At 42.4% G+C, this 26,021-nt stretch overlaps 3 protein-coding genes across 3 annotated transcripts; 2 read left to right on the top strand and 1 right to left on the bottom strand.

Moving 5' to 3' along the window:
• The first annotated feature begins 7,022 nt into the window (after positions 1–7,022).
• On the top strand, positions 7,023–9,218 carry LOC113777217. The gene has a single exon (XM_027322253.1). It carries the CDS (start codon positions 7,023–7,025, stop codon positions 9,216–9,218), a length of 2,196 nt encoding a protein of 731 aa, XP_027178054.1.
• Positions 9,219–9,677: 459 nt separating this feature from the next.
• On the top strand, positions 9,678–12,462 carry LOC113777216. Its single transcript, XM_027322252.1, has 3 exons — positions 9,678–10,430; positions 10,553–11,212; positions 12,001–12,462. The coding sequence occupies exons 1-3, from the start codon at positions 9,678–9,680 to the stop codon at positions 12,460–12,462; spliced, it is 1,875 nt and encodes a 624-aa protein (XP_027178053.1).
• An 8,096-nt stretch (positions 12,463–20,558) lies between these two features.
• On the bottom strand, positions 20,559–22,628 carry LOC113777215 (germin-like protein subfamily 1 member 7). Its single transcript, XM_027322251.1, has 2 exons — positions 22,502–22,628; positions 20,559–21,106 (listed from the first exon to the last, which is right to left on the bottom strand). Exons 1-2 carry the CDS (start codon positions 22,626–22,628, stop codon positions 20,559–20,561), a joined length of 675 nt encoding a protein of 224 aa, XP_027178052.1.
• Between the last annotated feature and the right edge of the window lie 3,393 nt (positions 22,629–26,021).

The raw sequence follows: 26,021 nt of genomic DNA, 5'->3' as shown, positions 1-26,021 counted from the left end.
TTGTGGCGGTAGCGACCATCAAATTAGCAACTGCCCGAAAATGCAGCCACGAAAGAATAGTGCTCAACAAGTGGATAGAACCAAACCTAAAAAAGCTAATAAAAGAGGGAACCGATCAAAAGTACCAGCAAGGGTCTATGCCGTAGACAAGCAACAAACTTCGGAGTCATCTGAGACAATGGAAGGTAAAAAATTTCGAGGATGCAATTTTCTTAAGGGGGAGAGAATGTGAGGACCCGAAAATTCCTTTAGAATTTCCTCCCATTTTTGAAACATTAATTTATATTTCTTTCTATATTTCTTTACTTGATTATTTAACTATTTTCTAACCCTAAATTTCATGGTGATTTCATTAGTTGAGTCAAGAGTTTTACTTTTACTTTAAAAGTTAGAGTAAATTAGGGTTTTGGTGCATTTTGGTAGTGTGATTGATTGGTGAGGTGTGTACACTAAATTTGGTTGATAAGAGCGGCTATTTAGTAAGAGGAAGTATGCGGTTAAAAAGTACTAAGAGTAAGTTAGTGAATCATAAGTTAAAATAAAAGTATAAGAGAGTTAAGAAAATAGGTTTGAACCGACGTGCGTCGTTTGTTACCGATCGAACACACCACTTGACCAAGACTTTCTTGCCCCTAATCTTCTTATTTTTCTTTCCCTAATTTTTCCCTATGGTTGGCCGAAATTATTGACCAAAGAAGAGAGGAAAAAGAACAAAAATAAGAGGAAAAATGGTAGAGCGACAAGTGTTAGCCATCAAGCCAACTCTGACCAAAGACCATTCTAGTCTTTATCTTGTAAATTCTCCTCAAAACCTATTCATTTTCTTCCTTTTTTGGGTGACCCTTAGAGAGAAAAAAGAGAGGAGAAAGCTTCACAAATCATCTTGATCTTTCCTTGATTTAGTAAGAAATCAACAAGAACCACAAATCTAATCCGAACAAAGGTGCAACAAGGTGACAAGGAAGCTTGAGGTGAAGTGATTTTGCATAGGCAGCCTTAGTTTTGTATTTTTCCTTGAGGTTTGAAGGTATTAAGCTAAGAAACTCTCCTTACCTTTCTTATGTTGCATTTTATTGGATAGATGACTTGAATATGGAAGTTTTATGGAAGATATCATGAATTTGTGAAGTTGGTAGAATTTTCCAGCTTAGGGTTTCAAAATTCCAGCTTGGGTATATTTGTTTATATATCAAGTATATGTTGAATTTGGTTAGTCTTTGCTATCTAGAATATATACCAATTGTCTCCTATAAATTGTGAGCTTGATTTGGGGCTGTTATACTATGAGATTGTAGCCTTGAAAATGGCGAGAAATTAGGGAAAATAAGGGGAAGTGCTGCTGAAAATTTTCCGCAGGAGACCTTGAGCAGTTTTGGGAAATCTGTTATATCATAGTGTAAAAAACTCCAAATTGAGTTCTGTTTATTGGATTTGAAACCAGACTCATAACTTTTTTAACCAAGAAAATTTTAGAATTTGTCTTAATTTCTATGAATATCTGTGATTTTCCAAATTTGACTGAATTTCCATTCCTGTTCTGTCTTTCTACTGGATAAAGCAGCCGCTTGAGATTGGATTTTGGCTGACTTGTAGACAGAATCGTGCAAAGGTGCCTTCTGAGAAATTGTAAACATTTGAATCTATTTTCCAAAGGTATAAATTTTATAAATTTTGGACTTAAGAAGCTTGAGATATGATTTTTCAAGTTGCGTCGCGCAAAACTGGGAAAAATTCTATTTTCTTAAAACTGTCCTTACTTTCACTCCCAACTTCAAGTTGGAGTTGTTGAACCATTTTGAGATTGATTTTTCTTTTTGAATAATATGACTTGGCATAGTGGATCTCATGGCACTTTATAAATGTGATTTTAGGACGTGGAGGTGAGGTTAGAAGTGCATATGAGGCGAACATTTGAACTTGTACCGTGATGAGTGTTCCTTGCATGTTTGTGCAATAAGTGACTATGTGAATATCTGTGAGTGATTGTTTGAATGTTAAATGCTTTCCAATGACTGTTAAATGGATTTTCAATGGGCGAGTGTGTACTTTATCGCACTCGACCTAAGTGAATGTGAATTTTCAATGATCAAGTGATTGAACATTACTTGTGCATGAATGTAAGCCTTTGGCTGAACTGGACCCTTGCCCTTCATTGCCAGTCGACTCGAGCTAGAAGCGGACTCGATCGGGCGTCTGGTGGCCCTGGGATTGTGTTTTGGTATACTCGAGTATTACCACGAAATCTGGTGGAGAACTGGCCAGTGAATGAAATGCAATGAATGAAATGTCTGACTGAATGAAATGAACACTGAAGAAGTTTTCATTATTAAATGTTTTTAAATATTGGAGGAATAAGGGAAATGATCGAAGACTGAATGAATGAATGGCTCCAAGTGAGCACGTATCCTTCCAATGAACGAATGTCTATTTCTTGAATGACTGTTTATTATTGTGCAAAGTGTTCAAACTGTTAAATACCATACTTTTATGGTTTCTCTACTTGATTGCTTGTTTGGGAACCTGACTGAGCTTTTAGCTCATTTCTTTAGTTTTTGTTTTCCTTACAGGAATGGAGGTCTAGAGCAATTAAGTGTGAACGAAAGTGTATAACCCTCTTGTACCTAGTCTTTTGGTAGATAGAATGTATTTTGACATTTGATGTTGTATCATACATTTAGCTTTTGGGTTGTAAATAAGTTTGAATTTTGGTTGAATTGTAGAACTTAAATGTTATTTTAGAGGCTTGATTGGTTAATCTTAAGAGTTGATTGAAGTGAGTGAGTGAGTTCTGGCGAGAGTTGGGCAGGCGATCCGCCAAACTCTTGAGTACGCCCTAGGGAGAGGTGGGGTCGTCACGGAGTTAGTCTCACACACTCCTCAAGCTTCTCCAAGTGGATAATAAATGGTGGGTCCTACAAAATTTCTTTGGACTTTTTAACACATGCACTTTGAGGGTAAGAGCGGTATGTTAGAAGGAAAATACTGTAGCATGATTCTAATTTTGAGACAATGAAAAAGGTGAAACATAACATTAACAATGGGATGGAGGGAGTAGTCATTAGCTTGACTACTTCACTTCATTTTTTAAGAAGGCTTTGTTAATGAATAATCCATCATTTTAAATCATGGTAGATCAATAAAAGTTAACTTGATAGCAAAAGCCACATATTCAAATGATGTGTGAAATGGAAGAGACTTACCTATCTCATGTGTTTCATAAATATTACCTTGTAGTAACACCACTTGAGAATTCTTCGAAGGAACGTCCACATAACCATCTTGGGTGATAACATCTTTAGAACCTTCACCTTCATGACACTCCTCAAAAGAGGTTAAATATATATCATTGAAACTCATCTCTTGAAATTCAAAGTTAGTTCTAAAGGCACAATCATGTCAAATGGATATTTCCTTATTGAAATACCAATTAGGTTCATCATTTTGATTAAAATACAATCCACTTTCACATCAGACATTCCCACCATTCACAATAGGGTCAACTTGCATATCATTAGAAGAAATAACTTCACACAAAATATACAATTGATCTTGAATTCTACCAAAGTGAGAAGCTAATTCATCTATACTTTCCTTAGTCCTATCAAAACAATTGGATATCACATTAGCTAGCCTTTCTGTATCAAAATTTACTTAATTAGCAAATTTTTGTATAGCAATCTCCCATTCACTCTTCTGCTCTTCTATGGCCAACTCCCAAAACAAATGTGTATTGGCTAACTTATCAATGGCTAACTTCTAAGATGGCTTTGATTTATTTTGTACACATTGGGGTTGATAATCATAAAAATATAGAGAATCATTATATGCACGTTGATCATCCCAACCATAAGCATAAAAATATCCCAATTAGGATCATTTTGATCAAAACAATGATTGCAATGCCCAAATTCATCATAATGATGCACATTTTGTGTTTGCATACATGTATGAGTAACATGATAACCTCCACACAAGTCACTAATCACATTATTAGAATTAAAAATATTAACATTCCTCTTTTGTTCAAATATATCCATAATGGTGTCCAATTGAACTTTTAATATTACAAAATCAAGTTTAATCTTTAACCTCAAACCATCTTCAAATGACATACCTTCGAACAACCTTTGGTAATCTCCATAGTTATAGTTTTGAGAATTGTAGTCCACTGCCGAACTTCCTTCTCTCAAACTTTTATCCACTTTTGTTTATTATTCTCCTTATAACCTAAAAATGCTTTCTAGCAATGTCAAAGGAAGATTACTCAAGAAGAATAGTTTAAAGGACAAAAACAAAAACAAGACATTAACTACAAAACAAAAGATTCAACAAAACACTAAACACAACAAACAAGACACTTGACACAACAAATACATGAAAAACAAGTAAAAATATCTAAACTAATAAAGTTGTTCTTTGTACTGATATTGAACCAAATATTCCTAACAATGGTGCCAAATACTTGATGAGATTCTAACATGCATCAAATTTTAATAACCTAAATATTCCATTTTTTGCAAGTATATAGATCGTTTATTAAGTATAGGAATATTAGAAGTGGATCCCATAGGGAAGATTGTAAATTACCAATGGTTTTTGAGCTCGTTTATTATTTAGACTATAACAAATACAAGAAAATTAATTTACACTACAAACATAAAATAAAAGTAACAAAAAATGACAATAGAAAGTCTCTAGGCTTATGGAATTCCTCACGACTCTTGTAAGTGAAATTACCAATTAATTGAATGTTGTTATCTTCGCTAGTTCTGGTGTAATTTCCTAATGCATGTGAAACTCACTCTCGTAGTGAATCAATTATATTTGTAGCTAATTTATACCTACTCTCATGGTTATAAAACTAACTACAACCTCATTTCTTCTATGAAATTACATGGAACAAGCTATCAAAGTCACAAATGTGCAGCTCGATTCTTGTGAGTGTACTTCCCAGGTTTAGCACTTCTTTGAACCAGTGTTAAATCGTATCTCTCATTACAAATCTAACACCTTGAAATTATCACAATTAATGGTACGAAGTTAATCATGATTAAAGGCACAAAAGTGTTAAATAACTTACCAAAAATAATAGTATCAAACAACCAAATAAACATCACAAACAATCATAGAAAGTTCATCCATAAATTTACGCATATGATTTTGATGGTTATAGAAGTTTGGAGATGATTTAGGTGGAAATGGAACTTGAGAACCGAAATTGGCACTCATTTCTGCCTCGAATTCGACACGAATCCATCGCCAAATTCCTCTCGGATGCTTGGGCCAAATTTGGCTCTCTATACTATCACACTTCTATTTTTTGGTCATATCTTGATGTCAAAGATTCAGAATTGGGTGCCATTTGTTACATTGGAACTAGACTCATAGAACTTTAAGCACATATAATGATCTTACACTAATTCTATACCTACAATAATTGATGAACCTTCAATATTGACCCTTGTGTTCCACTAGAGTGAGAGGATGATTTTTAGTATAGGTTATTACTTGGGGTTGGCATTTGGGGTCCTTTTTATGACAATTAAGTATGAATAAGAGTCTTTAAGATATAATTAAGTATATTATATATTTAGGTGAGTTCTTTTGGGATGGATCGAGATTGAGTTGGATGTTAGCTTGTTCAGTGTAGAGAAGTGGTGCTTGTACTTTGTATCCTTTGAAAATACACTTGTTAACCTCTTGTGACTTTAAAAGTTTTTGTATATTGAAATGGCATGAGCATATGTATGTTATTGATGTATTATAAATGAAAAACTATTGTTGAATGAGAATGATGAATATTATATTGTTGAACTCATGTGTAAGGTTACTTTTGATAGGACTAGTTCCTAAAATGATAGTAGCATTGATGAAATGGGTGTTATTGTGGTCATTGAATGGACTAACTGTGTAGTAGTTAGCATTATTGGAGGGATAATTATATTATAATTAGCACCTTGAACTACATTAACTGGACAGTTGAGAAGCTGGAATAGAGAGATTTTTGGTAATATGGTTTCTAATGTGAAGACGGCTGAGCGTGAGTTTAAAAAAAGGGAACTGGAGTATGACCTCCGCCACAGCGAGGAAGCGAAACTTCGTCTCCATGAAGCCCGGGCCATTTATCTTAGGGAACTATCTTTGGAGTGCTCCTTTTGGCATAAAAGATGGGTGTTAAGTGGCTCCAGGAGGGGGACGCTAATACAGCCTTTTTTCATTCTTTGGTCCGCCACCAACGTAACTCTAACTACATCTCTCGTATTAAGAAGGATGATGGGGTGTGGTATGAGTCTTTACAGGACATCAAGTCCTCTTCTATCGCGTTTTACTCAGAGCATTTCTCCTCTAATAGGCAACGGATGCCTATGAGTGCACTCCCATTCGATGTCCCTAAAATCGCTGAGGATGCTCACCTCAGCGGTCCCCATACGGCCGAGGTGACCTCACCCCATCCCGCACCCGAGCGCAGTCATGTCCTGAACATGACCCCTGAGCTCGGGCGGATCCCTGGTCTGCTGCTCAGGTGACCTCTGCACCTCAGGCTTCCACATCGGCTGCATGCTGATGATGTCAACCCACCTGGCATCATTTGGGACCAGTGCTTTATCTGAAAAGCACCTTATGCTCTTAATGGCAACTACGCAAGGTTCCCCGTCATCATGTCCAGGCGGCTACAGTGTCAGAGTCAGACCTCTTGGCAGGGAACAGAGCCGTAATGACCAGGACATGGGTCCCACCAGCATGAGCCCTCCATCCTACCTTCCACTCCCTCTCCATAAATACCCCTCATGTACTCCCCACAAGTAAGCATACTGTTCATCCACATATACTATTACTTTTCTCTCGTTCTCATACTAATTTGATCGTCGGAGTGATCCCAGGGGAGAAGCCCCGCCGTCCACTTCGGATAAGCAAACACACCTCCCTTCACCTGAGAAGGGACTGATTTAGGTCGGTCCAGTTACCTACCAAAAATTTCCTCTTCAATTGGCGCCGTCTGTGGTAACGAGATTACTGTTAAAATGAGATCCACGCGCTCTAGAAGTGGGAGAGTTCCCTCAAATGGGGTTGGGCAAATCTCGGGAGCCCAGCAAGGTCGCATTTCTGAAGAACACGGGTCCCCGAGGACCCAGCCCAACAACGAGGACGCTATCGCCAAGATGGCCGAGTTCGTAGCCGACAACCCTAACATCTTCGAAGAACTAGGGAGGTACTTCAAGAGGCAGGGGAAGGAAAAAGCTGAATCCTCCAAGAGGAGATCGACGAAGTCCCCTGAAGTACTTTCCGGTGAGGACTCTGATGAGGGGCACCTCTCTCGGAGTACCTCCAGGCGCGCCTCTTCCAAGACGACCTCTAAAATTGCCTCTATTTTCCGGGCGTTTTCCCGGGGTCTACTAGGGAAACGAGCTGAGGACCCACCTCGGCGCCCCGGAGGCTTAGCAGCCGACTACATGAGGGCTCCGCTCTTCACTGATGACATCAATAGGGAAATGGTGCCCCCTAATTTTAAACTCCCAGTCTTGCATTACTACGATGGCCGAGGTGACCTCGAGGATCACCTCTGCGCCTTCATCTCTGCATTCCGACTCTACTGCGTCCCCGACGCCGTGATTTGTCTAGCTTTCCCCATTTTTCTGCAAGGGGCAGCCCGAAAATGGTTCTGGGGCTTAGAACCGAGGAGCATTTCCTCACTGTACGAGTTGATAGACCGGTTCATTCATCGCTTCGTATCGTCTCGTCCAATTACGAAGACTTCAGCTTACCTCTTGAACCTGCAGCAGGCTCCCGGTGAGTCACTGCGCTCGTATGTGCAGAGGTTCAATAAGGAGAATGTGCAGATACCTGATCAAAATGAGCAGGTAACCATAGCTGCCTTCACCAACGGGTTGATTGCGGGGATATTCAACACCAAGATACATCGGGATTACCCCCGCACACTTCGAAAACTCTGGGAACGAGTAGACCAAAGAATCCGAAGTGAGGACCTAAACCGTATGAAGCGAGAAGCTCAAGTTGCTCGTACTGGGCAAGAGTCCCGGAAGAGAAAAGACACCGGCCGAGTCGAACAGGGCCCCAGTGGCTCGTCGAATCAATTTCGAGATCGCCGGAGTGTCTTCAATCGGATCGTAAAGGGAAGGTCGTCCACCTCGGACGCCGAGCTGACACCCCTCAATTCCAGTCGGTCTCACGTCTTGGCTGTGATAAGGCAAAATCACCTCGGCCGAGCCCCTTCTGAAATTCTGGGGAGGAGAGATAAGAGGAAGTCCAACCTCTACTGTGCCTACCACCGGGATGTTAGGCACGACACTGAGGACTGCAATGATCTGAAGCGAGAGATCGAGAACTTGATCCGGCAGGGATACCTGAAGCAATTCGTCCGCAAGGATGGAGGCTTCAACCGAAGCGCCTCTCACCGAGATAACCGAGGCCCTTGCCGAGAAGACAGGTGGGACAATAAGAGCCACTGCCGAGGTCCTGAGGACCATAGGGAGGACCATCGGCCCCCGCGCGATGGATTGCCGGGCTACGACCCTAGTATCGCCGGGGTAATCAACACAATCGCGGGTGGCCCGATGGGAGGAGACAGCCAGAACTCCCGAAAGCGGACCTACCGCCAAGCCGGGATAGAGGTGGCCGAGCCGAGCTCCCGGCTGTCCGAGGTGATTACCCATGGTCCTAGCGACCTTGTCCCTGCCGCTTCCAACAATCACGAAACTCTCGTGATCGAAATTCTCACCAATAGCTATATGGTCAAAAAGGTCTACGTCGACCCCGGAAGCTCGGTAGACGTCTTGTACTACCGAACTTTCGAAAGTTTGAAACTGACCAGAGAGCAACTCACTCCTGTCAGAACTCCCCTCGTCGGATTCGGGGGACACGTAGTCCACCCGGAGGGTATGGTGTCCCTGATGGTGACTATCGGACGTCATCCCCGCTGCCGAACTGTACCTGTCAGTTTCACGGTGGTCAAAACCGATTCTCCCTACAATATGTTAATAGGTCGACCCACGCTCAACGTCTTGAGAGTTGTGTACTCTACCTACCACCTGAGTTTCAAATTCCCAACGCCTGCGGGGGTGGCCGAGGTGAGTAGCGACGTGAATGCCGCCGGGGAATGCTACCTCGCCACCATCCAGGCGGCGGTCACTCCCCAGACTGCGTCAAAGGCCGAAGAAAAGAGGCCAGCTGTCCTCTCTATAGATAGCATCGATCCTTAGAAGGCAGGAAAGCCAGGCAGGCTTGAACCCGGGGATGAGGTGGAGCAGGTGGTCTTGGATGAGGTTAGACCCAACCAAGTGGTCCAAGTAGGAGCCGGACTCCCCTCGCCCCTAAAGGAAGAAGTGATTTGTTTGATAAAGGACCACCGAGACGTCTTCACGTGGTCCGTTGATGAAGTGGTCGGAGTGCCACCTGAGCTCATGATTCACCAGTTTAACGTTAATCCATAGGCCTGTCCTGCGAGGCAGAAACGTAGGCACTTCGGCCCCGAACGCAGCGAGGCCATATTTGATGAGATCGACAAACTCTTGCCCGCCAAGATGATTCATGAGGTCCAATACCCCACCTGACTGTCCAACCTCGTCATGGTCAAAAAGGACACCGATGGATGGAGAATGTGTGTGGATTTCACCGACCTTAACAAGGCCTGACCTAAAGATTGCTATCCTCTGCTGAGGATGGACGCCCTCGTTGACTCGGCAATGGGACACGAGATCTTCTGCTTCCTAGATGCCTTCAAAGGGTACCATCAAATAGGAATGAGTGAGGAGGACCAAGAGAAGACAGTGTTCTACACCGACCAAGGTGTCTACTTCTATACTACCATGCCGTTTGGGTTAAAAAATGCCGGGGTGACCTATCAAAGGCTGATCAATCGCCTCTTCAAAGATCAGATCGGCCGCAATGTGGAGGCCTATGTGGACGATATTCTCGTCAGAAGTTTGACCACTTCAGCCTTCCTATCAGATGTGAGGGAGGTCTTCGGCGTCCTGCGGGTTTCGAGGATGAAGTTAAATCCCAAGAAGTGCGTCTTCGGTGTCACCTCAGAAAAATTCTTGGGATATCTGGTTTCCCGCAGGGGAATCGAAACTAACCCCGACAAGGTCAAGGCCATTCAGGACATGTCCCCACCTCGGAACCTCCGAGAAGTCCAGAGGCTAAACGGACGCCTGGCCGCACTAAACCGCTTCCTATCTCAGTTCGCTGAGAAAGCCTTACCCTTCTTTAAGGTGCTGAAGAAGGCTGATCAGTTTACCTGGACTGATGAGTGCCAGGCTGCCTTCGACAAATTGAAACAATATTTGCACCACCTGCCTACCCTCGCCTCACCTCGGCCCGAAAAAAAGCTGTATCTCTACCTCTCCGCCGCCGACGAGGCTATCAGTGCTATGCTCATCCGAGACAATGACACCCAAGTGCCAGTCTACTATGTCAGTCGAGCTCTCCGTGGGCCGGCGATTCGGTACACCCAGGTGGAAAAGCTCGTGCTAGGGTTGGTCCACGCGGTTAGGCGACTGAAACCCTATTTCCTAGCTCACCCCATTTCCGTTAGGACAGACCAGCCTATTCGACAGATACTGGTGCGACCCGAGGCTTCCGGGCGCCTTACCAAGTGGGCCGTCGAGTTAGGGGAGTATCGTATGAGTCGCGCACCGCCATAAAAGCTCAAGCCATAGCCGACTTTCTTGCCGAGCTCACCTTCACGGAAGGTCGAGAGTCCACCTCCGCCATTGCCGAGATGTTCGCCTCACACTCGTGGACATTGTATGTGGACGGATCCTCTAATGGGGATGACAGCGGAGCAGGACTGCTCCTGGAGGGCCCCCAGGGAGAAGTATGCTCATATGCCCTCCGCTTTGACTTCCCGGCCACCAATAATGAAGCCGAATATGAGGCCTTGATCGCGGGACTCCAACTAGCCCGTAGGCTCTGTGCCCAGCGGATCCACGTCCGCAGTGACTCCCAACTTGTAATATGCCAAGTTCTTGGTGAATATGAGGCTAAGGATGAGACCATGCAACGGTATCTCTCCAAAATCCACCAACTCACCGCGTATTTTGAGTCTTTTGAAATCCAAAGAATCCTCCGCTCCCAGAATAGGCGGGCCGACGCCTTATCCCGGCTGGCTTCCACATCATTCTCTGACCTCAACAAGACCGTCTTAGTGGAAGTACTGAGCGAGCCGGGATACATGGAAGAGTTGGCCTGCCCTGTACATTCGAGAGATATATGGATGAGCCCGTTCATCCTTTTCTTAGGGCAGGGAATCCTCCTCGAGGATCGAGCCGAGGCGAGAAAGATACAACGCAAAGCCGCTCGGTACGCTCTCCGTGATGGAAAACTGTATAAACGCTCCTACCTTGGCCCGTGGCTGAAGTGCGTTACGCCCGAGGAAGGACGCCAGGTCCTCCACGAGATACACGAAGGCCTACGTGGGACTCACGTCGGCCACAGGATGTTGGCCTAGAAGACCTTGCTTCTCGGGTATTTCTGGCCTTCCGTTCGACAAGATGCCCAAAATCTTGTTCTCGGCTGTCCTTCCTGCCAAGTCCACGCCCTCGAGCACCACCAGCCCTCAAACTTTATGATTCCAATCACCTCACCCTGGCCGTTTGAGCAATGGGGGACAGACATCATCGGTCCTTTCCCTAAAACGGTCGGGGGTTATACCTTTCTTGTAACCGCCGTGGATTACTTCACTAAGTTGGTCGAGGCCGAGCCTCTAAGGACCATCACGGGGCTGGCGGTTCAAAAGTTCTTTTGGAAATGCATTGTTTCCCGTTTCGGCATACCTAAGATCATCATCTCAGATAATGGGAGACAGTTTGCCGAGAACCCATTTAAGACTTGGTGCGAGAACCTCGACATCAAACAACACTTCACCTCGGTGGGCCACTCCCAGGCCAACGATCAAGTAGAAAATTTCAACCGAACTCTCTTACATGGCCTCAAGACCCGACTACACCGAGTTGGATCATCTTGGGTAGAAGAACTCCCCAGTGTCCTGTGGTCTTATCGGACCACGTCGAAATCAGCCACGCAAGAGATCCCTTCTCCTTGACCTATGGAATCGAGGCTGTCATCCCTGTTGAGATCCTTACACCCAGTCCTCGGCTGGCAGCTTATGCAGCCGAGGTGAACGAAGAAGAGAGACTGTTGGATCTCAACCTCGTCGATGAAAGAAGGGACATTGCCTCAGCTCGGATAGCTTCCTACAAGAACACCCTGACCCACTATTACAATGCCCGCGTCAAACACCGGCGATTCCAGCCAAGTGACTTGGTCCTCAGAAAAAACTCAGTCAGCCGAACTGAGCCACAAGGGAAGTTATGCCCGAAATGGGAAGGCCCTTACCGAGTTGTGGAATCTAATCTTAGTAGGTATTGTAAACTGAGCTACCGAGATGGCTCTCTAGTGCCAAGGACTTGGCACGCCGAGAACCTTAAATTGTATTATGCTTGAGCATTTCACCAAGTTATGACTTCAGATATTTTGTTATTTTTCAACACACATCCGTCATTAAAAAATAAGGGGGACAAGCAGGGGACGAAACAAGAAATTAAAAGAGGCGAAGTGAGAAGAAATAGATATTTCATTTAATAAAAAAGAGCATTATAAAAAGATTACAAGAGCCGAGAAAAGGAGTGCTACTAAGCACCTCCCACCTTGATATTTCGCTTCAAACGCCTAGGAGGCTAGACCCCCGTCTCGGCTCCCCCCTGGCCAGTTTGTTCCCCGGTTTCTTCCCCGCCGGGATGAAACTCTCCTCCTCCTTCTCCTTCTTGCTCTTCGTCAACCTTCTCGCCGACGTCTCCCCCAATGGGAGTAGCTTCTTCATCTCCATCCTCCTCGAACACCTCGTCGAGTTCGAACAGCCATTTGTTGAACTCTTCCCTGACCTCGGCCAGGTTTCGTCCAGCTTGGATGCCCTCGGCCATCCGATCGCATAACTCGTTGGAGTCCTCGTTCTAATTGGCATTGTTTCTCAAGGACTCTAAGGCCTCGGAGGGAAGGTGAGCAGCGACCTCGTCGACAGCGGATGTGTAACCGAACATAAAGCTCGGCCTCGTCAGTTGACCGAGATCTCCAATGAAGTTCTCGGACCTCCGGAAAGCCTCCACTACCGAGGCCCCAGCTCCCTCGAGAGCTTGTTCATGGGACTTCTTCACCTCGTCCCCACTATTCTGCTCTTCCTCGAGAGCCGACTTGAGGCTGTTGATTGTAGTCTCAGCCTCCTCCTCTTTAATCTCGGCTTGTTGAAGCCGTCTTTGAAACTCCGTCTTCTCGGACTCGGACACCACCAGTTTTTTCTCCAACTTGGAGATCTGATCTTGCAATTTGCCGGTGTCCTGCTCCTCAAGTAGGGCACAGTACCGGTGTGCCATCTCGGCCACAAATGCTGTGTTGGAGGCCGTGGTTACTATTATGCTTTGAATCATCTCGGCCGGGGTCAGTTTTCTCGTGAACTCCACGTCCCTCGACAAGTTTGACTGCATCACCAACCCTTGTGCAACCCGAGAATAGGTGCACCTATCATTGACCGAAAGCGTCCATTCTGGACACCAATGCTCGCCGGGGTGGGTCTTGTCTTTTTCAGAAAACACCGGGGGCTATGGAAACGGTTCCATAGTGAAGACCCCGTGACCGCATTGACCGGAGCTTTCAACTGTTTACCTTGGCCGTGAGGAGGCGGAAGCGCCGTGTTAACTCCAATGGGTACCCCTTCTGGCACAGAAGAGGTGGACCCCGTGGCTGCGGCGGCCGAGCTGCCTTGGGCTGCCGTGGTGGGAGTGCTCTTGGCCGCCGAAGTCTTAGACACCTGCCCTTGTGTCTTCTTTTTCGGCGGGGGCGCCGATGTCTCGCCGGAGCTCTTCCTCTTTGACCTCTTGGCCACCTCGGCCGAGCCCGATGTGATGATGTCGGATAATCTGGCCACTGCATAAGAAACAAACATTATTATTTGCCACAGCCGAAGTAGAAGAAAAGCCATGGAAGAAAAATTACAAGGTTTCTTAAGTTTAGTGGAAAGGAAGGGAGGCTTGTCAGGGTTGAGTAAGGCTCGGCTAATCCCCCCGTCGACCAGCACGGCTTCAGGGTAGTCCCAACTGTATATCCGAAGTTCTGACCCCATCAACTTCTGCAAGGCCTCCTCCTCGTGGTCCCCCGCGGAAGGGTCGGCCTTCGATTTAATAGGCCTCCACCAAAAACCCCAAGGGAAGTCCCCGGCTGGGACGAAGATGAAGTCACGCTTCCAGTTCTTTATCGAAGTGGTAGCACCAATCACGAGTTTCGGGATGGTGTTGTTCCGATTGCAGATGTAGAACCACCCATTATCCGTCCCGTGTGCCTTGACAGTGTAACACCGACGGAAGAGGTCCACAGTGGGAGTCACCTATTGATGTCGGCACAGCATCTCAAATCCTACTAGGATGCGGACCGCATTTGGGGTGAGTTGAGTAATTCTCACGTCGAAGTGGCGGAGTACGTCCCTGAAGAATCTCGACGGTGGCATCCTTAGCCTGGCCTCCAACTGCTGGAGGTAGATAGCCACAGTGCCCATGGGGGGCTTCTCGGCTGAGTCATTCGGCCCAGGCGACGTGATGAGATACCCCGGCCTGAATGGGTACTTTCTTATCACCTTCTCGGCCCTATCTCTTCCCATGCGACTTCTAAACTTCGGCATCTTACCGAAGTCAATTTTGGAGACATTCTTTGGGGCAACTGGCTCCAGTACGCCCTCGTCATGGGGTATTGCAGTTCCGAGATCGGTATCATATGCGACATCGGAACCACCCTCGCTCTTCTCTGATGATTCCGACCCCGAGACTGTCCCGGCAACTTCCTCCTCGGCTGATTCCCCCGCATCGGTAGGCGTCGACCCCGCAGAGCTGGACGAAGTCGCTTCTTCCAAGGGGTCCAGCCCCTCCTCGGCCTGATAGCTCGGCTTTACGGTCTCCTTAAGGGTTTTAGCTGTATTGGCCATGTGTGAAAGATGAGAAGAAAAGAAAGATACTTACTATTGACTACGGAATCGGACGAAATTGATGACTTCGGCTGTGATCTCGGCTGACAGAATGAACCTCGGCAACGCTCACGAATTTTGCAAGCCTCAGGCAAAAATGAAATAGTGTGAGAAGTGCGATGAAAGGGACCCCCCATTTATAGGGGTTCGGGGGAACCCAAAGAGGCGGCAAGAATGCGAAAAGACAGCCACGTTCAAATTCGAAAGGACGTGCCTCTCTCTCTCTTCATTAATGTCCCGTCCTTTCAACTGACACCCTCTCTGCACGAAACGTCCCACTACTTCACGACGCGACGGTTACCAGTAACCGCTCTGTCCACCACGTCTTATCAACTGACCTACCTACGTGTCGCACCCCCGCATCTTCCGGAGCCGTTTCGGGTCCCTGACTCTGAATGACCTCGGCACAAGGAAACCTCAGTACCTCCCGAGGCTTGGGGGGCTTATTGAGGATGCTCACCTCGGCGGTTCCCATACGGCCGATGTGACCTCACCCCATCCCGCACCCGAGCGCAGTCATGTCCTGAACATGGCCCCTGAGCTCGGGCGGATCCCTGGTCTGCTGCTCAGGTGAACTCTGCATCTCAGACTCCCACATCGGCTGCACGCTAATGATGTCAACCCACCTGACATCATCCGAGACCAGTGCTTTATCTGAAAAGCACCTGATGCTCTTAATGGAAACTACGTAAGGTTCCCCGTCATCATGTCCAAGCGGCTACAGTGTCAGAGTCAGACCTCCTGGCAGGGAACAGAGCCATAATGACCAGGACATGGGTCCCACCAGCAGGAGCCCTCCGTCCTACCTTCCACTCCCTCTCTATAAATACCCCTCATGTACTCCCCACAAGTAAGCATACTGTTCATCCACATATACTATTGCTTTTCTCTCGTTCTCATACTAACTTGATCATCGGAGTGATCCCAGGGGAGAAGCCCCGCCGTCCACTTCGGATAAGCAAACACACCTCCCTTCACCTGAGAAGGGACTGATTTAGGTCGGTCCAGTTACCCACCAAAAATTCCCTCTTCAATCGCTGCTCGTGAAAATGAAATGATGAGGGAATTACCCACATTGGAGGAAATCAAGGCAGTAGTATTTGCAATGGATATCGAGAGTGCTTCGGGCCTGGATGGGTTTGGTGCGGGCTTTCACCAACAATGCTAGAACATTATCAAGACCGACTTAGTGATGGCGGTTCAAGAGTTTTTCAAGGGAATTGAACAACCGAGGGGTTGGACTAGCTCACTATTGGTTCTTATTCCGAAGGTAGAGGGTGCCTCCTGCTGGCACGGATTTCGTCCTATCAGCCTGTGCAATGTGAGCTCCAAGATCATCTCCAAGATTTTGGCAAATAGGATCAACAGACTCCTTCCAAGTCTCATCTCTCCATGGCAGACAAGCTTCGTCCAGACCGTGTCATTTTGAATATTATTTTGTTGGCCCAGGAATTACTCCTTGACCTTGATAGAAGGTTAGTTGACCCGAATTTGGTCTTGAAGTTGGACATGGAGAAAGCGTATGATTCAGTGGATTGGTCATTTTTGTTATTTATACTCAGGCAATTCGGGTTTGAAGAAAGTGTGGTGGATTTGTTATTTCGAACGTTCTCCAACTCTTGGTTCTCGGTGTTAATCAATGCGGAACCTTCTGATTTTTTCAAGTCTTTTCAAGGGGTTCGACAAGGGGATCCACTGTCTCCAGCGTTGTTTCTATTGTGACGGAATTTCTAGGTAGAGGCATCCAGCATCTCTTTGAATCCAGGAGTGGCCGTTTCTTCATCTCGGTGGGATCGTAAGTCTCGTACTTAGCTTTTGTGGATGACATTGATTATCTTTACCAGATGCTCTCTTGAGGCTTTGACATCGGTCTGGGATTTTTTGGATCTCTATCAATCTTGTTCAGGACAGAAGGTGAATGTGGCCAAGAGTTCCTTTGCTCCATCCTCTAGAATGACGGATGAACACGTCAAGATAGTGTGCTCAATCCTTGGCTTTAATGAGCAACGCTTTCCACTCACGTAATTGGGGGTCCCATTGATCAAGGGTTGTATTACTTGTGCTGCTTTTGATGTAGATTGCTATCCAAGCTGCATCACGGATTATTCCACTGGAGCTCAAAATTGTTGTCAATGGTAGGCAAGATCATCCACATTCGCCACGTTTTGAGCTCCCTTCCCTTATACTTGTTATAGGTTCTTCAGTTGCCATTGGCGATGATTGCCATGTTGGGGAGAATTTGTAACTCCTTTCTTTGGGATAGCTCCATGGAATCTAGGCGGATTCACTGGGTAGCTTGGGAGAAAGTTTGCTAGCCATTGGGAGAAGATGGGTTGGGCTCCCGTTCTTTTGATGATATGGCAAAGGCTTTCTTTTGCAAACTCTGGAGGAAATTGAGGCAAGACGAGTCAATCTGGGCGACGTTTATGCACTGCAAGTATGTGAAAGAGAGATATCCCCTGTTAGTCATGGTCGACCAGCCGTTGGCTTCGTGGCGTCATTTGATAGAGATTAGGGATGTGGCGGAAGCTAATATCCATTGGTGTCTAGGGGAGGGCTTGGTGGATTTTTGGTATGACAGATGGTGTACAGATACCTCCCTCACTACGTTGGTGTTAGGGCCTGACAAACCCCATTTATTGGTGGGTCAATTATATGGCTCTAATAGATGGGATATGCCCCGGCTTACTCATTTACTCTCGACGCAATATTTGTTTATGGTGCTGAAGTTGCGCATTTTTCCAGGGTATAAAGATTAGATGATATGGGCGGCATCACCCACACGAGACTTCTCGGTGTCTTCTACTTGGGAGCAAGTTCAGTTGAAGAGGAACGTGTTGTTAGTCATCTCGTTGATTTGGAGTCCAGTGGTTCCTGTAAAAATCTCGTTCTTTGCATGGCGACTGCTGAGGGGATGGCTTCCATTGGATGATCGTATACAGTACAAGGGAATGGTTTTGGTATCAAGAAGCTGTTGTTTTGCCTCTGCGGTGGAGTTAGGTGGTCATCTCTTCATCCATGGTCCGATTGCATCTGTAGTGTGGCGTTATTTTGGTAACTTGTTTGGAATCTCACTTCAGGGGAATGGGATTGCCATGACGCTGGCCTCTTGGTTTTTCTCTCACTGGTTTGTGAAGAGGAATCACATTTGTGTTGTTATCCCATTGCTAGTGCTGTGGTTCATTTGGAAGGCAAGGAATCGAGCCTGCTTTGAGGGTGTGGTTATGTCGTCTGAGCAAATAATTTTCCAGGTCTGCAACCTCATTGAGCAATTGGAAGTAGGTAGGCTATTGAAACAACATTTCTTTATAGGCGACTCTGACTGTATGTGGGCTAATCATGCGAATATCTTGTGGAAAAGAGTGCGTTCCTGCGTCGTTATGTGGAAGAAGCCTCCTGAACATTCCTTCAAGTTGAATATAGATGCACTGTAAGGGGTGACTTTGGGGGTGGTCTGGTATGGTCAGCAAAAGGTGATTTAGTCTTTGCTTTCTACAAAGAGTTCGGTGAGTGTGATGTCGTTATGGCGAAGACGTTGGCTCTATTGGCAGGCCTATGGCTTTGTCAGGAATGCAACATGATGAACTTTGTGGCTGAGGTGGACTCTAGTATGTTGGTACGTGTGGTTTCGTCAAGCGGTTCATCACGTTGGCCCCTTTGTAATGTGATCCAAAATTTGAAGTTGTTATCGGCCGAGATGGAAGCTTCTTTAGTTCATGTCTTCCAGGAAGCTAATTCGGTTACGGATGCGCTCGCCTTGTCGAATTTGAAGTTTGATGTTATTTTTTCATCCGACGCATCTCTTCCAGGGAGGGCTCGGTCTGCCTTCATCTTGGACAGGCAGTTAGTTCCGTTTGTACGACTATGTGCTGTAAGGAATTAGATCCATCCCCTAGGGGCTGCCTTTGCTTTTCTCTAGATCTCTGTATTTCTTTTTACACTCTCTAATAAAAGGTGGGGCTGGCATCCCCTTCCCGTGATCAGGACTTTGCTAAAAAAAACTAGACATTCAAGGCCATTAGGTAACTTTATATCATGAGCTCATTTATGATTATAAACATTGTAATGCATGCATTGTATTTGAAATATCGATGATGATCATGTCTTGGCCATACATAGATACAGACATACATATATATGTATACATACATACATATGTACATACATACATATATATGTATGTATGTACATATGTATGTATGTTTGTTTGTATATATACATACATACATGCATGCACACACATACATACATGCATGCATGCATATAAGTATCAACAAATATTTGAACTATATTTTGTATAATAACGTGCTTAAGCTAATAAAGAAGTACACGTGCTACTTACTAAGCAAGTTATTGCTCACTCTGCTTATTATAATTTACAGAGATTATAGCATTTAAAGAGGTTCAAGTCAAGGATTTGGGACATTTAGACTTTGATTCTAATGGAGAAATGATTGCAATAATGGAATGGAAATTTATATTTAATTTTCGACATTTGCTTAGTTATGTAAGTATTTGAAAATGGTTGATTATATATTTGTGGTGAACTTGTGAAATGATATCTCCTTTAGTCGTGAAGGAAATGTTGAATATGCAAGGAATTGTATTTGGTATTTGATGGAATTTAAATTTGTTTAGCTTTGTACCTTGTGCCTTGTGAATTAATCACAGGATACGATAGTGTTATGTTCTAGGTACAGGACATGACATTAGCCATTACAAAAAGAAATAAAGTTTGCTTTTCTTGGAATTTTGGCAAAATAGAATAAGAAAAATTGCTAAATCTATTAATGGATTGGTTCCCAAAATTATGCGAGGAGGAGGGCTTTTGACTAGTGGATGTAGGCGCTAAACCAAACTACTCTTGATGCTATCTTATCTCTTCTACTCTTTAGATTTCCTCATATTAACCTTTAGTTTTGCTTTGTTTGCTTAGTGTGACTTTTGTGCTTCATTTGTTAAGTGGTTTCATTTGGTAATGCTGTTCATTTTTGGGTTAATACTTGTGTTTGGTATTGTTTTAACCGTTTCGATCGAGCCAATTTTTATTACGTTTTAAAAATAAAGCTCATATCAAACAATTTGCGCTCCTTTAAGTTGCTTTGCCGGGGCAATAACCAATGGATTGCTATACCCTGTCACAACTAGATCTGGCAATGGGTTAAAAAATTTATGAGTATTTCCAACCTCAGAAGTTTCGATTTCTCAAAATTTACATCTGAGGTGCCATAATCATCAACCGAATAAAGCATCTAAATCTCTTTATCCTTATGGACCCTAAATGTTATCAAAGAACACGCTCTCGAAAATTAGTTAAAATACGCATCATTGTATTCGATAATTGTTACATTGATTTGCCATGTCACGGTCAAAGAAAACACCAAACTAAAAATAATCTAAGAAAAATGTATGCAGCGATACGAAAGTTAAAGTATAAAGAAAAGTTTACAACATAGACATATCCAACATCAGTCTATTTTGAATGGGGAGGAAAACAAAGGATTACCCTCATACGATGAAAAAAAAATTGGTTCCTCTAGAACTTCGACTGGAGGTACTCGATTACTTTCTTGTCCAGCTGAAATGATTTAGTGAGGACTTCAGGAGCAATATGCGGGTCTGTCCCAAAAACTGCATTTCCAATTGTGATGACACCGGGATTTTGGCTATTAAAGGCCACAATTCCCATGCCCTTTGTTTCCCCCACATTTCTTTGAAAATGAACTAGGCCAATTGGGAAGACAAAGACATCTCCAGGTTTCAAAATCTTAGCGAACAACTTATTTTTTGTGTTATCAGTTGGATTGGAGGTGACAAAACCAGCATAGATTGTACCTTCCAATACCACGATGACCTCAGTAGCACGAGGATGTGTGTGAGGAGGAACAACACCATCTGGCTCAAAGTCAACACGAAGTACAGTGAGACCGAGAGTGTTGAGGCCGGGTATTAGATTAACATCAGCCACCTTTACCCCAAATCCTAAGGAATTGTTGGTACTTGCTGGATTGTTGAAGCCCGTAGCGACGAAATCGTCAGTTGTTACCTGTTTTGGGTTCTTGCAGATCTTTCCATTCACAAACACTGCATAAGAATCAAGATCAATAATTTATGTAAAATTTAGCTTAAATTCGCTTCTTACAATTCCAATTACACACATAACTGTGAAAATATGAAGCAGAATGGAAACGAAAAAGAGGAACTAGCACGTTACTTGTTTTTGTTAAACAATTGCAGACATGGTTGGGTTGTGCCTAGTTTGATGCTTAATTGCTGTATGGTTCAAAGAGTTAATACTCTGCAGAGAAAACAGATACATGAAGTATCTGCATCAATGGTTGCAGCTTGTTCTCCCCTTGTGAAGGACAGCCAGTGGGGCACCGCAAAAAAATTTTGGGCCAGAATCCCTTTCATTACCAAGCCCAGCAAAGATCCAATTGTGGTTTGAGTTTGATATTCTTGGATTTAGGACTTTTACTAAAAAAATTACTTCTAGAAGACAAGTACATTTAACATGTTTGGTAAATATTATTTCTTGATTTTAAAAATAGTGTTTTGTTGCCTAATTTTGTTTCCGATGTCAAAATACAGGACATTTTTTTAATAAATTCCGTTTTGTTGGATTATCAATTTAATTTTTACGACATTTGAATGAGTTTGAACCCAAATAGCACATAATTACATGCAGTAGAACATAAATTTATATATGAAAGTTTGGAGTGAAGAAGGTAGGATCATCTTTTAACGGGTATTCTCGATGATATTCAATAGTAAAAGTTATGCACTCATCAAGTAGCTTAAGTGGGTGTTTGTTAAGTGGCTAGGAGAGGTAGAAATTGGCATCAAAATTATGATATCAATACCTATTGTTTATAAGATTAGTATAGGAATCATTCAATTATGAGAATGAAAATATTAAGTCTTACCCTTCATTATTTTCCACTTATATTGTGAATTTCAAATTGATTAACTCTTTAATAGAATGAAATCCATTATAATTCCAAATCAAATATGCAACTATAATGGACCAAAACCCATGTATAATAGAATTTATGACTTCAACTCCGATTCAGTTTTGCTTCAAGAATACGAAACCAAACACCTCATACGAAAAGCATAAAGAAGCCTCTATTGACTCGAATTACTGAGCAGTTATTGGTATACTACTTAAAGTAAAAGGATTAAGCTTGTTTACTTCATAATTTTATGACAATTGTAATCAAATCACTAAAACAGGGACATTTCTTACAAAAATTTTGCAAATTAGTGGGGTTTGGATAATTGCTTAAGCCATCAACTTGACATGATTCAATCCGAATGGTCTTGAAAATTGTCAAGGCATCAGATCCTAAAATACAGTTTTTCATCAACCTGAACATTTTGGTGACTTTGCAATGGCAGACCAGAAAGGTGAACTTCCCAGGTGAAAATCCCACCAAATGAAACATGTTCAAAATTGTAGCTTGGAAATGGACTTACCAGCTGCTGACGTATCGGGCACGGCAACGCAGAAATCCTGTAAAGGATTGTTATCATAAGCATAAGAAAATGATGACGATGAAACCAACAAAATGGCAAGCATCACCAGGAAGCCAGCAGCCTCCATCTTTACTAAAACTAATAGCGAAAGTTGAAGTTTGAATACAGAAACTACTGCTACTTATTCAGGACTTAGTCAAATATTTTAATGCCATGAAAATAACTCGAGACCTAACTAGGTATTGGTCGTTCTCCTTTCACAATTTCGGGGAAAACCTCACGCAAGTCACGCATTTCCCTTTGCTATGAATCCAGAATAAAAACTATAATTATTGAATCTGAGAAATTAGCTGACTGACTATACCAACATTGTGAGCAGGTGAAGTTGTTTTTGGTAGTTTTCGATATCAGGGATATGCTGTTGGTCTGTCCATTCTTCATTTACGGGGTTTAAGAGTATCTTTCAGTTCTTGACGGATGTGCTTGCCCATTGCTTTGCCAGCCCTTTTTTAATCTGTGTTAGACATACCAGTAGGTATATGGATGCAACGGTTTTACAAGCTATTTGACATAATGTGTTTCCATGAAGTTCTACTTTTCTACAAAATTTCACGCTTTTGTTCTACTGGGAAAATGAATTTACCTCAATATTATAGACGGAGGCAGAAATTTTGCTTCTGGGGGTGAATAATAAAGAGCGTAGAAATACAAAAGAATGAAACAAAGTATCAGAAATACAATTTAGGGTTATTATCAATTTACCCTCTTAATGTTCGGCGTCACTATCAATTTTCCCTTTAACGTTATTTTTTAGTTATTTTATCCCCAAAATTAGCGGTCAAACTTAACGTAATTTATTAATTCAAGTGATAAGACATGTTTAACTTTTAAAATTTTTATCACTTTACCTCTATAAACTATAAGCTTATTATCAATTTACCTCATAGAGTTATTTTTTAGACAATTTATCCCATCATTAAACCAACTTAACAAGTGAAAAAACTTTAGAAGATAGTAGCCTCTTTTTTGTATAATAAAAGTAATAAAAAATTTAGAGTGACTCTTTTCCTTTTTAATATCAAGAGAAAAAAGTCAAAACATTAATCTCTTTCTTTATAGCAATCTTATTAATATTGAAAAAAATAGAAAAATAGGGGAGGGGAGAGAGAGAGCTCAATTCTTTTTTGTTAATACAAACACGAAAGAATTCAATATTTTTATTATTTTAATTTTATATTTATTACTCGATTCCAATCCTAATCTCGAGGACATTAAAGTAATATGATAATATTAAATTTTTTCTTTTACTTTCTTTGCAAAATCTAATTTTTTGTTACCTTCTATCCTATCTCCTTTTCTTTTCCAAGAATTAATAAGTGTGAAAAAAGAAATTTGAGAAAATCCTTTTATTTTTATGTTTTTGGATTCCAATTTTTTTTATTTTTAATTATATATAAAAAAGTTAAATACATTTGAACATTTTGTAATATACTTTTTAGATTAATGATAGGGTAAAGTATCTAGAAGAGAGTAAAGTAATTATGTCACTGTAATTTAAAGGGATAAAGTGATAATAACAATGTAATAATGCTACAAAATAAAAGGGCATTTTTGCCAAAAATTTATTAACATGCTGAGTTAAATTACCTATGTGATGAAGTGACTAAAAGATAACATTGGAGGATAAATTGAGAGTAGTAATATAGTTTAAGGGGGTAAAGTGATAATAACCCTAAATTGTAATTCCAAATTCAAGATACTATAACTAGCATTTTAGTGCTAGGACAAGTCTAAAACAGTAATTAAAATAAAACTCACTACATTTCTATTCTTTATTAATGCGAGTGCTATGATGAAAAATGCTAAATTTTTATCACTCACTATAGAGAAACTTATGATTGGGATTACTTTTTGCAAAAATTATCTTAGAATTCAAGGATATTAGGTTTGTTTTGATATTAAAGTAAGATAACATTAAAAAATCACTTATACCATATCACGTGAAAGTTATATATGAGGAAGAATAATCAATGATTAAAAATAATTATTTAAATAAAGAATAACTAATGATTAAAAAATATAATAGAAGAATTTCTAAAGAAAAAGAAAACTTAACAATAGTACTTACATTAGAATACTTGAAGTTTGGAAATTGATAGTTAAAATTGAAAACAAGAGGATCTGACTTTTTGTGTTTTCCACAATGACATTTTGTGACTTGTGTTTGTCACAAATGAGATGGTATTATATCCCTAATAGATAATTAATGTACCTTTAAATGAGAGTAAAATTTTACATCAATAAAATGATAATTTTGTAGTGGCCTATAGATTTAATCATGTCACTCAATGGCTATCTCTTTACTTATGTTTGTCAAATTACACTGTTTTAGTGTATTTTTATAATATTAGCGTATAACTATAAAGACAAGCGGTGTAACTTTAAAAAGATGATGATAGATTACAAGAACCATTTAGAATGGCATGTAGTCTTTATTTGATGATTTTAATACCTTTAAACGAAATGATTAATGTACCTTAAAAATGAGTACAAGTTTTCATCAATAGGACAATTATTTCTTATGGCCCATGGATTTAACCATATAAATTAATAACTATCTCTTCGCTTATATTAGTTAACTTATATTGTTTCCATATAAATTTATAGTATTAGTGTGTAACTTAAAAAGAATGATGATACATTTAGAATAAAATATTAGAATGATAGGTAGTCTTTCTTAGATGTTTCTAGTACCTTTAAATAAATAAAACGGTCTTACATCCTTGATAAAATAATTAACGTACTCGTAAATGAGAGTAAAATTTACTTTTTCCACGTTAAGAAGGTTCTGCCGCTAGGGTTTCAGCCGCTAAGGTTAAGGTTCTGCCGCCTTCTATGGCTGCCCTTCAACCATCGGCTGAGGGGCAACACCCCTCTCCATCAGCGGCAAGGTCATTCTCACAGCTGTTCTCTCAACCTGCTTCATCTCCGATTCAAGTCCAGCCAGTTACAAGCTACAAAGGCGAGGCTACTGTGGTTTTCTCTAAGGAGGAGGCTGAAAAACTTGCTGCACCCTATTGCTAGGCATTAGTGGGCAAATTCTCCCATGGGCGACCAGTGCTGGAGGAGATACGGAAATTCTTCCATACACTGAATTTGCGAGACCATGTGGCAGTCGGGTTACTTGATTATTGACATGTTCTTATTAGATGCTCGGCAGAGGTGGACTTCAACCGTCTCTGGGCTAGAGGTATCTGGCAATTGGGGAAATACCCGATGCGGGTTTTTCGTCGGACTCGTGACTTCCACGTTAACAGAGAATCATCGTTGGTTCCAATTTGGGTGTCTCTACCTGCTTTACCGATCCACTATTTTGACAAACATTCTCTTTTCTCCATCTTAGCCCCAGTTGGAAAACCTTTATTCCTGGACTCAACTACTGCGGCGTGTACACGTCCAAGTGTGGCAAGGGTATGTGTTGAGATTGACCTGTTGAAACCGACATGTTCAAAAGTATGGG

This window comes from Coffea eugenioides, chromosome 7, assembly GCF_003713205.1.
Source record: "Coffea eugenioides isolate CCC68of chromosome 7, Ceug_1.0, whole genome shotgun sequence".
NCBI classification, from domain to species: domain Eukaryota; kingdom Viridiplantae; phylum Streptophyta; class Magnoliopsida; order Gentianales; family Rubiaceae; genus Coffea; species Coffea eugenioides.
This window is presented reverse-complemented; position numbering and strand designations above follow the sequence as displayed.

Bases quoted from the DNA above. Each gene is read 5' to 3' on its own strand.
- LOC113777215 (XM_027322251.1), bottom strand. From the start codon at position 22,628: ATGGAGGCTGCTGGCTTCCTGGTGATGCTTGCCATTTTGTTGGTTTCA. The intron at 21,107-22,501 runs GTAAGTCCATTT...ATTCTTATGCAG, and splicing joins GCCCGATACGTCAGCAGCTG to TGTTTGTGAATGGAAAGATC.
- LOC113777217 (XM_027322253.1), top strand. From the start codon at position 7,023: ATGAGATCCACGCGCTCTAGAAGTGGGAGAGTTCCCTCAAATGGGGTT.
- LOC113777216 (XM_027322252.1), top strand. From the start codon at position 9,678: ATGGACGCCCTCGTTGACTCGGCAATGGGACACGAGATCTTCTGCTTC. The intron at 10,431-10,552 runs GTCAGTCGAGCT...CATTTCCGTTAG, and splicing joins CCCAAGTGCCAGTCTACTAT to GACAGACCAGCCTATTCGAC. The intron at 11,213-12,000 runs GTACATTCGAGA...AGAACTCCCCAG, and splicing joins TGGAAGAGTTGGCCTGCCCT to TGTCCTGTGGTCTTATCGGA.